The 15243-nt window shown below is 42.6% G+C and overlaps 1 protein-coding gene across 1 annotated transcript in view; it reads left to right on the top strand.

Moving 5' to 3' along the window:
• Positions 1-890: 890 nt before the first annotated feature.
• The window catches only part of Kdsr (3-ketodihydrosphingosine reductase), a 43582-nt gene continuing 29229 nt past the window's right edge, over positions 891-15243 (top strand). The window contains exons 1-4 of the mRNA XM_008840655.3: positions 891-1405; positions 6147-6236; positions 9782-9838; positions 15104-15169. Of these exons, the coding sequence (XP_008838877.1) occupies positions 1298-1405; positions 6147-6236; positions 9782-9838; positions 15104-15169 (321 nt within the window). The 5' untranslated portion in view covers positions 891-1297. The remainder of the gene's footprint in view (positions 1406-6146; positions 6237-9781; positions 9839-15103; positions 15170-15243) is intronic.

The raw sequence follows: 15243 nt of genomic DNA, 5'->3' as shown, positions 1-15243 counted from the left end.
CCACAGGTGTGTGAATAATCTGTGACCCAGACTATGGAGCTGTCCTTGCTATGTACACCTGGACACCACTCTTGGCCAAAAGTCAAGGTATTGAATGTAGCTATTCCTTGATATGGAATTGTGTCTTGGAAAGTTACCAGAACTATAGGATTCGCGTATTCAGAGATTTCTATAAAATTGTCCATGTGTTCTTAAAGGCCTGAGAGAGCATGCTCTGTATTCAAAACACAAATTTTCTGCAATTCCATATTAAAGAAAAATGTGATTATATAAATCTCTACTAAATAAAAATATCAATTTGGTAGTGCAATAAAAAGAAAGGAAATACTGATATATTGTGGATGAACCTTAAAAACATGATGAAGTGAAAGATTCACCGAGCTGCATGTCATTAAAACTCTATTTGTACAAAATATCTGGAACAGGCGAATCTAGAGAGAGGTTTGTGATTGCCTAAGGCTGGGCAGGGTTTAGGGGGAAATGGGGTATGACTGCTAAGAACTACAGGGTTTCTGTAGAGGGCGACAAACTGTGGCGATAGTTACACAACTCTATTCTAAACCATGTATCATGCGCTTTAAATCTGTGAACTGCAGGTTGTGATAGGTAAATTAAATCTCTGCAAAACTGGTGTGTTTTCTTTTGTTTCTGCGTGGGTAATAAGGTGTGCTCAGATCCCATCGAAACTGAATTATGTAACTCCATGTTAAGGAAAACGAAAGAGAGTGGTGACCATTTTAAGAGTGCCAGGAAAATATGAACTGGAATCCGGGATTTCAGAGTGGAATCTCGAGACTTTCGCACTGAATAAGATCCGGGGATTCAAAGCCACAGTTTGCAACCCTCCCACCCCAGGGGCGGGTGGGCAGAGAGAGATGGAGGAACCCGGGGAGCGGGCAGCGGGGGCCCTGACACTCGCCACCGCGGAAGGCCTCAATCTGTGGGGTCCTAAAACGGCACCCCGCGCATCCCAATCCTGCCTTGCTGCGCGCCCTGCCCCAGGCCCAGCCCCGTGCGCTTGCGAGGGGACCCGGTGCCTGAGCGGAGCCTGCGCAGCCGCATCCGGACGCTGGGGGGCGCGGGGGTCCCTAGAAGCCAGCCGGTCGGCGGAGGCCTCCCCGCCCCTGCGCGCCACGCCCAGGCTCCTCCTCTTCCCCTCCATGGCCGTCCCGCCCTCCCCTACAAACCCAAACACTCCAGGCTTCTGCTGCGCGTGATCCTCCTGCCATCGCCGTCGCCGCCGCGTCCTCCCGCTCCGGCGTGATCACCCCGAGCTCGCGCCGCCCCCGGCCAAGACATGCTGCTGCTGGCCGCCGCCTGCCTAGTGGCCTTCGTGTTGCTGCTCTACATGGTGTCCCCGCTCATCAGCCCCAAGCCCCTCGCGCTGCCTGGGGCGCACGTCGTGGTGAGTGGCCTCCTGTTGCTGCGCTGACCCTCGGGCCGCTCCGCCCGCCTTGGCCACCCGGGTCGCAGTCGTTTCCGCTGTGGTCTCCGGGAAGGGACGACCAAATGGGGAGGGTCACCTGCCGGCGGACCACCCTGGCACTGCCCCTTCGGGCCGGGAGCCCTCGGCGGCATCTGGCTCCTCCCCGAGCTGTAGAGCGTTGTCACCGGGAAAGCGCGAGCAGGTTCCCGGGATTCCCGGGGCCCCGGAGCTGCTAGTCTATCCCCAGAGCATCCCTGCGATGTGGGTATTTGGATCCTCAGTTTTTCCGATGAGTAAACACAGAGGCAGAGAAACTTCGCCAAAGATACTGAGGTTGGCTGACTTGCAGGGTGAGGGCGCGAACCCGGGTGGGAGCCGCCACGGCGGAGTCCTAAAGGAGCCCGCCGTAAAGAGGGAAGGTTTGGGCCTCCAGGACCGGTCGACGCTGCTGGTGACTGGAGGGTGGTCTGTGTGAGTGCCCTATAGAGTCAAAGGATTCCAGGAAGTGACACACCTGGGGGGAAATTGCTCGGCTGCAGCTGGCCTGCTTTCGGACAGCGGTGTTGGAAAGCTCCAGTCTAGTCCACCCCGCTTGTCTCTGAGCTCAGCCCGGGCTTTGCTGTTTGATGCTCCACGGCTATCCTTTACCATCTTGTCAGAGTTGGAAGGATGACCTAACCAACATGGTAAAGGCTGTTAAGACTGAAGGAGATAAAAATGTTAGGTTTCAGGCCGGAAGTTGGCTAGGTCAGCGATTCCCACTCTGCCAGTTTCAGTATGCCGCCTCCCTCCCTGGAGTCCAGAGCTTCATTGGACGTAACTTTCTTAATCAGGTTTACCTATTTGGACCTCAAAGCTCTAGGCACACTGAGGCAGGGAATTGTGAATAAGGACAGCTAGTTTCTAAGCTGGTAGCATGCATTCCCTGGGTGCCCTAGGTGACTTATGGCTGCCATCCAGTCCCTACTCCGCCGTTGGGGTGGGTATTTATTTTAGAGTGGTTTAACCTGAGCAAGGGTTTGTGACTGACAAACTTTATTTTCCTTAGTTTCTCCTTTGTAAAATTAGTGGTTTATTCCCAGTTACTGTTGTTCATGATGTGGAAGGCAAGGAGTTATTAAAGAGAGGAAGCTAAACTTCACACACGCTAAGTTCAGAAAGTTTTGCATCCACAAAAGAACTTCTCAAAGTCATGGCTTTAAAGGTTGAATTTCAGAGCTGAAGAGATGGCTCAGTTGGTAAAGTGCTCATCGTGCAAACACGAGGACCTGAGTTTGTGACCCCAGCACCCCTCTACAGGGCCTACATGCCTATAACTCTAGCCACTGTGAGGGTGGGGCAGAGGCAAGTGCATCTCTGGAGCTCACTGGCCAGCCAGTCTAACCACATCAGTGAGCTCCAGGTTAAGTGAGAGACCCTTTCAAAAAATGAGGTGGAGGGTGAGTGATATCTGACACTCACTGATATCACCCTTTGACTTCTACATTCACATATACACATGTGCACATACATGTATACATATGTAAACCACCTTACACATTAAGTTGAATTATTTCTGAACTTGTGCTTGCAGAGAATAACTTGGGGAGGAATAAGTCAAAGTCAGAATGAAAATTTTGATTCAATATTTACAAGACAGTTTTAGCCAACCTTGACACTAATCCTTAACCTGACAATAGTCTCTCTGTCCCCATTCCCCACCAAGCTCCAGATCACAGATGAGATCAGAGCTGTTGAGATAGACCAAGAATTTCTTATTCAGCATCTTGCTTTAACGCTATACATGATATATATATATGATTTTCTATAGGTATATATCACTATATATGTGACATGACATGAAAAATTAACACGATGTCACCATCTGTTTTTTTTTTAATATCCTAAGAAGAACAAAGTGTAATTTATTTCAGATTTGTTATTAGGACAGGGAGCTGATCTCAGACTGCCTGCCTTCTGTGAGCATAAACAACTTGTAATTATTTGTTGCTTTGTTTTTAGGACTTTTCTCATATGCTGGTGCCCTCTGTCCGTTCAGAGTAGTTTAGCTGCCTCAACACGTGTCTTACAGGCTAGATGTTTATTTCAGTCTTCCCTTTTTCAGTTGACCAGGAGCAGTGCTCCCAGCGCAAGCAAGCTTATGGTACCCTTACTAAGAACTATATGGTGTGGTTAAAGAGACAGAAACATTTACACAGTGCTTGCAATTATTAGTAAGACAGAGTAGTAAAGTAAGGATATTTAACTGTTATCTTTGGTCCCACCTGAGTTCAGTCAATTCAGTATACATTTAATACTTTCTTCAGCCATTGTGAAAATCTCTGGTAGTTTTCATAATATTCAGAATAATGAAGTCTGGAATTAGCCTAAGTGTAGTCTTAGCAATCTCCCAAGAACTAGCTGCCTTGGCTAGAATGCCCCTTCCTATGCTATGTAATTCAAAACCTGAAGTACCCTTGTTATGGAGCAGATTATAAATTATGGGGTTTAGACCTTTTTTTTTTTCTTTCAAGTAAATTGACACTGGTTGCTTTATATCATGGCTAATATTTACGTGACAACTTTGAAGCATGTAAGTTTTCTCAATAATCTCATTTCTGCTTCCATTAATTTACTGGATAATAAGTAGGGAAATTTTGCTTAAGAGTTTTTGGCATCATTTTTTTTTTTCAGGGAAATGGTATTCTATACCATTCTGTAAATTAAGGTAGGTATTTATTTAGCAACTGCTCATGCAAGGGACTAATGATATTGGCTGTCTTGGTATTTGTCCATAATGAACTGATAGTCTGGCCTTGATATGACTAAATATATAGCCAAGATATGACTAAATAACGGTGAAGGATAAATAGTGACAAATAAGGGCAAGATCGAGTGCCACATTCAAGAAAAGCTTCTTGGATGAGGTGACATTCAATGGTGTGTGTGTGTGTGTGTGTGTGTGTGTGTGTGTCTGTGTGTGTCTGTGTGTGTGTATGTGTGTGTCTGTGTGTCTGTGTGTGCCCACATGCATGTGCAATGTGTGTATATGTACCCTCGGGCCAGAAGAAGGCATCAGATCCCATGGAGCTGGAGTAGTGGATGCTTGTGAGCCGCCTGACCTGGGTACTGAGATCTGAACTTGAGGTCCTCTGGAAGCGTAGCAAGTGCCCTTAACCACTGAGCCATCTCTCTAGCCCCAGGAGGGGACATTTAAACTGAGCTCTTCAGGGACTGCAAGGTTGGAAAGTGCAGGCATGGAGGTGATGGAGGGACATCTCAGCAGCAAAGGCAGCATTGTAAAACGCTTGGGTGTTTTTAGAGGCCCTGCTAAGTGCTATAGAATTGTAATATCTGATGAAATTTAATAAGCCAGAACAGCTCATAAAACATCCTGAAAGTGATAGCAAAAACCTCTTTGGAGAAAACATTTAGCCTAGACAACGGGTATATTTTTGTAGTAATCCTCAGTAGATATTTGGCTAATTATCCACCAAGTAAATCTCTCCATTGAGGGGGTCAAGATGAAGCTAGAGAGAAATGAGGAATATCTTCAAGTAACACACAGATACATACCTTTTGTGCAGGGCTTCATGGTGATATGAACATCATCGTAGGAGAGTATTCCTTTTGGTGTGGTTTAAAGTAGGGAATGAGTACCTTTTGATAGGGCTTTTTTTTTTTTTTTTGAGACAGAATTTGCTGTGTCGATGAGGCTGGCCTCCATTTCAGAGATCCACCTTCTTCTGCTTCCCAGTGCTGGCATTAATGACTCTGTACCACCACATCCCGCCTGATAGAGCTCTTTAATGTAGTGTTGTGAAGGCTTTTAGTGTTTAACACAGACAGCATAATATATGGGATGCTGTATGTTTGTGTGTTGTATGTGTATCTGAGCATCAAACCCAGGCCCATGCCAGACAAGAGCTGTACCACTGACTTACATCCCTAGCCCTATAACATGTTTTCTTAGACCTAGTCTTGTGTAGATGTGCAGTAGGAAATGAGATTCATTTGTAATTAGAATCAGAAGCAGATTAATGTATTAATTTTTAGCTAGAATTATAGGGTACTTCCCCTTTGGTGACCTCAAAACAGTTTTAGATATGCAGTTTATAGCTCAGCACTGAAAACAGTCCAAGTGGGAGGTCTTGCTGACAGCACTCATTCCAAACAATAAACTTGGTATGAAGAGGTTGTAGTTCTTGTTGATTTTTTTATTGTTTTTGTTTCTGTTTTGTTTTGTTTTGTTTTGTTTTTGAGGCAGGGCCTCATGTAGTTCAAGCCAGCGGCATGGTGAAACTAACCATGTGTAGCTGAGAACGATTTAGACCTTGAACTCTTTGAGTTTTTTGAGACAGGGTCCTCCTGTAGCCCCAGCTGGCCTGAAACTGGCTATGTAGACCACACTGGCCTCAATCTCACAGAGATCCACCTGCCTGTGCCTCCCAAGTTCTGGGTTTAAAGGCTTGAGCTACCTCGCCTGGCTGACCCTAAACTCTTGATCCATCTGCCTCCACTCTCCTGAGTGCTGGCATTGCAGGCAGGTAAGTATAATCATACGCAGCTTGTAGATGTGTTTTTAAAGCCCTATGGTTCTTTTTAGTACGGGAGATCAAACCTAGGCCTCTTGAATATTAGGCAAACACTCTACCACTGAGCTGCACCCCGAGTTCCATTACAATTATTTTAAACAAACTTTATTCAGAGGAGAGGTTGCTGAGCTGATCTTGCTTTGTAGGTTACAGGAGGTTCCAGTGGCATTGGAAAGTGCATCGCTATCGAGTGCTACAAACAAGGAGCGTTTATTACTCTGGTTGCACGAAATGAGGTAAGTCTTCTTGTCCATTATTACTAATAGCATCAGGCCAAGAGACAGTCCTCAGTGTCTTGGTATCTGCACATGTGTTGGAAAGTGCTTACTGCCCTAGTCTGAGGTATGATTCCTGAACTACTGGTTCTTTCTTGTATTAAGACCCAGGACTGCTCTGCTGAAGTTAGAACAGCTCAGCAAACACTTATTTGTGGCCATTAATATATCTGGAACTGTCATGCTAGATAGTGCCTAACTTGAGAGGAGAGTCAAGGTGTGGTCAAGTAGCACACCTGGATGAAGGAAAACAGATTTGCTGGCAGCAGCACAGAAGTTGATACAGGACAGTGTGGAGGTGTTTATCTGTCATTTTTCTCTATACTTTATTTATGACATGATATACATCTATGGTGAGGTCCACCTACCTCAGCGGAGACTCATCCCCCCCCCCCATATGTGTAGCAAAGCAGTTTTTCTGTGTTCAGCCAATGTGCATTCTGCTTCCTTTATCTGAGGGTCTGTAGTCTTGCTGAAGTTGCTTTCATAGTATAAAGCAGCAACTGTGTACACACAAACAGACCTGAAGTCCTTTTGGGAGTCAGGGTAGTGACTGTGGCTGTATGGTCACTGCTCTTGGACACAGAGGATAGAGCTTAGTATGTAACAGGCTGCTAGCCAGTTCCATTGAAAGAAGATATGAAAGGAAAGACTTGGGATATACTCATTTGGTAAAGTGCTGAATCAGCTCTACATAAAACTGGTCATGGAGATGCATGCCCACAGTCCTAGTACTGGGAGGTGCAGACAGAAGGATCAGAAGTTCAATCAAGGTCATGCTTGGCTATACAGCTAGTTACAGGCCAACCTGGTCTACATGAGATCCAGAGAGGGGTTTGGAGGTGAGGAGAAATGAAGGAAACAATAACAGAATGGAATGTGGCAACGTTGAGGGTATTAACTGCCAAGTTAGGGGTTGATCTGCTGAACAGGGCCTATGTGGAAGGCGGGCCAGGAAGGATCTCTTCGGAAAATATATAAATAATGGCCCATAATTAGGCTTAGCTATCCATAATGTCTTTCTTTTTTTTTTTCTTTTTTTTTTTTTGCCTTTTGCCTTTTGCCTTTTGCCTTTTGCCTTTTTGAGATAGACTGTCCCTGTAGCCCCAGCTGACTTGGAACTCGCTATGTATAGACCAGGCTGGCCTTGAACTCACAGGGATTCGCCTGCCTCTACCTCCCCAAGTGCTGGGATTAAAGGCATGCACCACCATGCCTAGCCTGATATCCATATTTTTTTTGTTTTTTAATTTTAAAGAATTTAATAACCACATGATTAGAAGAACCTTTCATTACAGCTTTAACATATTCAGTAACACATTCCAGAGCAAGGATACATCTCTTTCAAAGGTGGCTGTAAATTTTTAGGTTCGCCGTTGAATTAATAACAGTCATACAATATTGAACTCAGTATAAACCCCTGGAGAGAGGCCTGTGGGTCCTCCATGTTTCTTTTAAAAACCAAGAAAAGCAGAATAAACTACTCCATTTTGATTCACACCTTGATTTCTTTAATGAGTTAGTTTGCTTTGGCATGGAAGCTACCTTACACGAATGGAAACACAGATTTAGTAAAATGTCACTTTGTGAGTTTTTTAGAAAGGTCAGAATTTGACATAAGACCAGTGAATGATCAGATGTGAGGCTGATGTCACAGCTGGAAGGAGCTCACACAGGGGTCCTCACATCACCAGTGTTGAATGTACAGAGAGCTTTCTAGAGTGGAGATAGTCTTTCATTTCTAATACAGTTTTTTACTGAAGTTTTGTCCAAGTCAAGTTGTATATATCTTTATTAACAGAATGGCATTATTTTGTCATAGATATATTCATGTTTGGAAACTCTACTTGTCCTTTGGAAGACCCCTGTATTAGTCACTTTTCCATTGCTGTGATAGAAACACTAACCAAAGCAATTTATAGAAGGGAGAGTTTATTTGAGCTTACGGTTCCAGGGGAATTACAGTCCCTCATGGCAGGGAGGCATGGTGGCTGGAGGTGGCTGGAGCAGGAGCAGCAGAAGCTGACCTCTCATGTTATCACATAGGCACAGGAAACAAGAGAGCAACTGGAGATCTGGCAAGGCTTAAGAATTCTCTAAGCCCACCTCCAGTGATGTGCTTCCTCTAGGATAGCCACACCTTCTAAGACCTCCCAAAACAGCGCCATCATCTGGGGACAAAATGTCCAAATACTTGGAGCCTGTGGAGGACATTTTCATTCAAACCACTACAACCTCCCCCCCACCTATTTGAGACAAGGTCTATTGTAGTCCAGGCTAGCTTGGAACTCACTATGTAGCTGAGGATGACCTTATTGAACTTCTGATTCTCTTGTGTGCTACCATGCTTGGTTTTATATGGTGCTGGGGATTGAACCCAGGGTTTTTTGTATGTTGTAAGAGCACTTTATCACCTGAACCACATCCCTAGCCTCTCCCCTTTTATTCTTTTACAGTTCTCAAGTTATATTTCAATTACTTTATGACAAATTAAGATTCTTTAAACTAATACCTGTTTTCTTGAAATAAGTAAACAAAGTAGAGACCTTGGAAGAATTACTCAGTTGTATGGGCAGTTTTGCAGGTCTGTAAAGTAATTTTGCAAGTAGCCAGATGCAAGTTTACCTAGTTCTTCTAAAAAGTGATTTTTAGGGGCTGGAGAGATGGCTCAGTGGTTAAAAACACTGTTCTTGTGGAAGACCCAAGTTCGAATCCCAGCACCCACATGGCAGCTAACGAGTGTCTGTAACTCCAGTCCCAGGGGATCTGACACCTCTTCTGTCCTCTGTAGGCATTGCACAACATGGGTGCACTTACTTACATGCAGGCATAACACTCATACACATAAAATAAAAATAATAAATTATGTGATTTTTACTCTGTTTTTATAGAATATTGGATTATCTTATAAAGCCTTCTTAGCATAGAATCACATAAACCTTTGGCTTTGTGAAGCACTTTGTACCAATACAGTTGCTCTAACTCTGTGTTGCTACTAAATAATGTCAGGTTAAAATTTCCAGGATGACCAGGCCTGGAGAGATGGCTCAGTGGTTAAGAACACTGAATGTTCTTGCAGAAGACCCGGGACCACCCACATGGCAGCTTACAACTGTTCTTAACTCCAGTTCCAAGGGACCCAACACCCTTTTCTGACCTCCATGGGCATTGCACGACATGAGTACTATTACATACATACAGGCAATACACACATACACATAAAATCAAAATAAAAAATAAAAAATTTAAAAGAAATTTCTAGAATGACCAAACTGTTAATTGGGATTTTGAGATCCATTTATTTTTCTTTTATATTTCTTTACAATGAATTTTAAAACATGCTCTGACTTATTTACAGCCACACATATTTTGCTTTTTTCCTAAACCTATGGTTAGCTGCTCAGTGTTTTAGAGAATATAATATTTATGCAAGCAAATTTTTTCTTACTTTTTTAGCAAATAAACAGACATATCGCCAGATATAATATTTTCTGTATTGCTTTTAGGACAAGCTGCTGCAGGCGAAGAAAGAAATTGAAAAGCACTCTATTAATGACAAGCAGGTAAGGTGTATCCTCAGAATGCATGTTCTGTGCTGATTAAAACAGTTGTATAAAGGGAAAAGGGAATTGCATCTACTGGGACTAGACTACTGAAAGCACTTTGATTTCCCTAATTAAAATGTATTCTAGGCTGCTCTTAAAAAGGTGAAATTGTTTGAAATGACTAGGATTTCAGATTATTACAGAAACAGAAAGGTATGAACAAGCATGGACTACCATACGTACCCAGAGGTGACCAAATAAATGTTTTGGAAAATAATTTCACTTCAGTTACTTGGATGGACAAGTACTAGGGAGTAGCTGGAGGTGCCGACACCACAGGAGACTCAGACAGACCGAGTAAAAGGGCTCTAGTGCGGGAGGGAGGCTATGGGAGGGTGCCATATGGGAAGTGGGTATATAGATGAATAAGATTGTTTGGGATGCTCTGTGTGATATACACACATAAAAATCAACAAATTAAAAAAAAATAAGTTACATTTGAGGAGGAAGCATAAAAATTTACATCATGTTAAGTAGTAGAGGATCTAAACATTACCATTGAAATCTACCTGATAACTTTATAGCCATACACAGGTGCCAAGGATCCGAGTGCAACTGACCATGACTAGTAATAATCAGATACATACAGATTAGAGACGCATGCTTCAACATCTAAGTGTTATTAGCAAAAACAATGAGTCTTTCTGTAAGAAACAGTTATTTTAAAATGAAAAGGAGATTTTCTTTAAAGGGTAAAAACTCATTCAATTTTATGTCTTTTCAATTTTGTGTCTTACACGGTTAATACTGAGTTCAATATTGTATAACTGTATTAATTCAACTGTGAACCTAAAAATTTTATGGCCACTTTTGAAAGAGATGTATCTTTGCTATGGAAATTGTTATTGAGTATGTTAAAGCTGTAATGAAATGCTTCTTCTAAAAAAAATAAAAAACCTTATACAAATACTTAAAAAAAGGCATTTGAAATTTTTTTGTTAATTTTTTTTTTAGTTGGGTAATTTGGGGAACTAAATTTATCTACACTGTGTGACCCTAAATAGTAGTTTGTATGTATGTATATATACATGTATGTGCATGTATGTATCTATGGGGATATGTGTGCACCTGTATAGACATGCATGTGGAGGCCACAGATCAATGTTGAGGCCTTCCTTAACTCCATCTCCCTTTTTTGAATGTGGAGCTCACCAGTTCAACTTTCTAGCTGCCCAGCAACCTCCCATTAATATTCCTGCCATTTTCCCAGCACTGGGATTACATGAGTGTTCCACCCTGAGCGGGTTTTTACATGGGTGCTGGGGGGGATCCAAACTCATGTCCTCATGCTTGTATAGCAAGCACTTTACTGACTGAACCATCTCCCTAGCCCTCTAAAATAGTATTTTTTTAAACTCCTGTATCTTTTCGAACTTTATGACAGCATTTTTATTTTCTTAATCTACTTTATTGAGGTAATTCACACACTGTGCAATTGTTCTATTTAAAGTGTATAACTTGTGGGCTTTCATACAGTGATAGACTTTCATAACCATAACCACAAATTTTAGAATGTTCCCAACACTGCATTCGCCATATCTATTAGCAGTCACTCCCCATTCCTGCCCTACCCCTCCAAGCCCTAGGCAGGTGCTGATAAATTTTCCAGCTTGATAGATTTATGTGACATTGTGACATTTTTATGCACTCTTATGCAACTTTATTTCTTCATTCTATATTATTTTAAAAATTCATCTATGTTGCTGGATAAAATAGTTTACTTTTTTCTTTTTTCTGAAATGGGTTCTTGATGTACTGTCCTGGCTAGGCTCAAAGGATTCTTCCATCTCAGCCTCCTGAGTAGCTGGGATTAAAGGCATGTATAGCTATACCTGGCTTCATTTTATTTCTTTTTTTATTGCTGTGCAATATTTAGTTGTATGTCTAAACTACCCTTTGTTCATTTGTTGTACAGTTGATGGACACTTAAGTTGCTTTCACTTTTTGGTGTTTGCTAGTTTGCTGCTATGAAAGTTTTTCATTCTGTCTCTTTGTGTACATATTCAAAAAATGTAACATTCCTGGGACAGGACTGCTGATGTGTGTGTATATCAGCCTTTACTCTCTCCAAAGTGGTTTGGTTCCCATTTATAGTGGATGGCAGTTCCTGTTACTTCACATCCTTGCTGACTTTTGGTGTTGGCAGACTTTTAATTTTGGCCTTTCTTATAGTGCTGGGGATGGAACCCAGGGCCTTGTACATGCTAGGCAAATGCTCTCCTACTGATCTAGGTTCTTAGCAATTTTATAGTGGTTTTAATCTGCCCCCCAATATGCTAGAATGGTAGGAATACAGCTCAGTTAGTAGAGTGCTTACTTAGCATACATGAAGCCTTGTGTTCAATTCTCAACATCACATAACACTGGGATGGTATTGGTGCCTGTAACCCCAGACCTTGGCAGGTTAAGGTAGGAGGATCAAAAGTTCAAGGTCATCCTCAGTTGCATAGCAAGTTTGAGGCTGACTTGGGCTACATGATACCATCTCAAAAAGAAGAGATATGTTAGAGGTATTTCTATCTCAGTAAAAGCAGGTCTGCCGCATCCTCCTTCTTTCAGACCATTCTAGCACTCTGTTGGGTGCCCTACTACTTATTTATTGAATCCCCTGTTATTGAGGTGTTTCTATTCTTTTTTTGGTTCTAGTTTTGATTTTGGCTATTGCGTTCTATGCCAAAGTAAAATTCCTTGCCTACATCTCCTTGTATATAATTTGTGAGGTATTGTCTAGGCCTGTGACCTCTGCTTGTACCCATTTCTCTGAACCTACAGACTCGGGGAAAATAGAGATCTCCAAAACCCCCTATGTCCCTCCCATGTTCATGTACTTAGTGATAAAGGGATATGATGCCAAATTAGGGAGTATGTTTGCTGGCAGCTAAAGGGCAGTGTTGCCTGCCACCTGTAGCATCTCTGTTGAGGGGGTGGGTGGGGGTAGAGGTGGGGGGAAGGGGAGTGATGCTTTGGTGATGCCCCCCCCCCCCAGGGCTTTATTTAGGTCACATGGGAAACAGTCATATTCCATGTCAAAGAAGGGGAGAGAAACAGAGCTACCATGGGCTAGAGTGACCTTAGTCCTTCTTCCTGGGCCAGCTTGTTGCTACCTACTGAGGGGAGGCAGTGCTGAGGGAGATTTTGTTACAGTAATCTGTTATTATTTTTCTTTTATATTTCGCTTGTCTGTGGCATAGATATGATTGATAGTAAATGATGTATACTCTATTAAAAAAGCATTCAAAGGCATGTTTTAAAATTAATCCTATGATTTCTCACATACTTAAAAATATTTTCTATGTGAGGATACGGGAATAAGAATCTGCTTTGGGCATATCGTAGGCCAAGGATCACACCTCTATTCTAGAATGTTCTAGGTTATATTTGTGAAGGAGGCTTACTTTTCTTGGGATAACTGGTATTTCTTCCATTAAATTAAATTTCTTGTGTGTTGTATCAAATGCTAAAATAATAGCACCCCCCCCTCCTCTCTCCTGAGACAGTTTTATTATATTGTCCAGGCTGGCTGGCCCTGATCTCCATTCCTGTGCTCAGATGATCCTCTTGCCTCAACCTTCCAAGTAACTTGGATTATAGGAGCCTGCCACAGTGCCAGGCTTATTTTTTTATTCAGCTTTTCAGTATATCCTTTTCTTTAGTTTTTAAATGTACATACTATGGATTTCTGAGACCAACTTTGCCCTGCTCTGTTTTAAAGTTCCCTCAGCCTTCTATATATATACATATATATATATATTGGTCTTTTTGAGACAGGGTCTCCCTGTAGCCCCAGCTGGCCCAGGAACTCACTATGTAGACCAGGCTGGCCTTGAACTCACAAAGATCCACCTGCCTCTGCCTCCCAAGTGCTGGGAAAAAGGGGTGCACCACCACACCCAGCCTTAGTTTTTAAACATTTTTATTATTTTATTTATTATTTTTGTGTGTGAGAGATATTTGTGAGTATGGGCATACAAATCACACAAATCTTAGCACATGTGTGGTGCTCAAGGGAGGCCTTTCAGGAGTCAGTAGGTTCCAGGGATCAAACTCTGGTTGCTGGGCTTACGCCAGCAAGTGTTTATATTGGGTGAGCCATCTCACTAGCCCACAGTGTGGCCTTTTCAAGCTGGGAGGGAATGGTGCTCATCCCGACTTTGGATACCCTTATTTCCCGGGGCTCTATTGCACCTTTCTTAGAGTCTGCTCAGCTAGTAAAATGAGGTTTAGACACTCAGCTTTCCATTACTGTGGCAAGAGATCTGAGATAATCAGCTGCCTACCATCAGCTTATAAGGAGGAAAAATTTATTCTGGCTCATGCTTCCAGAAGTTCCAGTCAGTGATTGCCTGGTCCTGTTGCTCTTGAATCTATGGCAAAACAAAACAAAGTTGCTCATCTCATGGTGGTTGGAAAGCCAAGAGAGGGAAAGGAAGGGTCAGGGTCTCAATACCCTGTCCTCTCCAGGGCACACCTCAATGGCTGAAATTCTTTTCATATTACCACCTACTTTTTAAAGGTTCCACAGCCTCCCAAGCCTTGAACACATGGCCCCGGGGATCCAAATTGTAGCACCAGGTTTTCCACATTCCTACCTGTTCTCTCTAGCACCCATCCCTGTTCCTTTGACGCAACCCCACACAGGTGCCTGTTGGTTTTTGTGGGTCTGCTTCTATCAATTGCATCAGTAGAATTCACACACTGCAGTTATGCATCTAAATTTGTTCTTTACTGAAAAGGGTTGGTTTTTAATTTTTGAAAAAAATCATTAAAAACAGTTTTAATAGCCTAGCCATGGTGGTGTGCACTTTGTAATCTTTGTAATTTTAGCACTTTAGAAGCTGAGACTGGAGGATCAATGTGAATTCCAGGCTAGCCTGGGCTATATGGTGAGTTCAGAACCAGCTTGGACTACATAACAAGACTTTGTCTCAAACAAACGTACAAAAACCTAGTTTTGATGTCTGCAACATATCTCTGATTTTCTAAACATTTATTGATTTATTATTTATTTTTGTGTGTGTTTGTGTGCATGTGTGTACCTGCATACATGACACAGTGCGTATGGAGATCAGAGGATAACTTGCAGGAGTTAGTACTCTCCTTTTACCATATGAATTCTGGGAATGGAACTCAGGCCATCAAGCTTAGCCAACAACCACCTTTATCTACTGAACCATCTTGCAGGCCCTGATCTGTTTGTTTTTTCTCTCTCCCTCTCTCTAACAGGTGGTACTTTGCATATCAGTTGATGTATCTCAAGACTATAACCAAGTAGAGAATGTCATAAAACAAGTAAGAGGTTGGGTGATTCCAGTGCACTGCTTGGTTTTTTATTGGTTCTTGCTATTTTGCTATGTGGCCTAGAG

This window comes from Nannospalax galili, unplaced genomic scaffold (assembly GCF_000622305.1).
Source record: "Nannospalax galili isolate Female #2095 unplaced genomic scaffold, S.galili_v1.0 scaffold298, whole genome shotgun sequence".
NCBI lineage: Eukaryota > Metazoa > Chordata > Mammalia > Rodentia > Spalacidae > Nannospalax > Nannospalax galili.
Note: the sequence above shows the minus strand (reverse complement) of the source record. Positions and strands in the feature narration are given on the sequence as shown.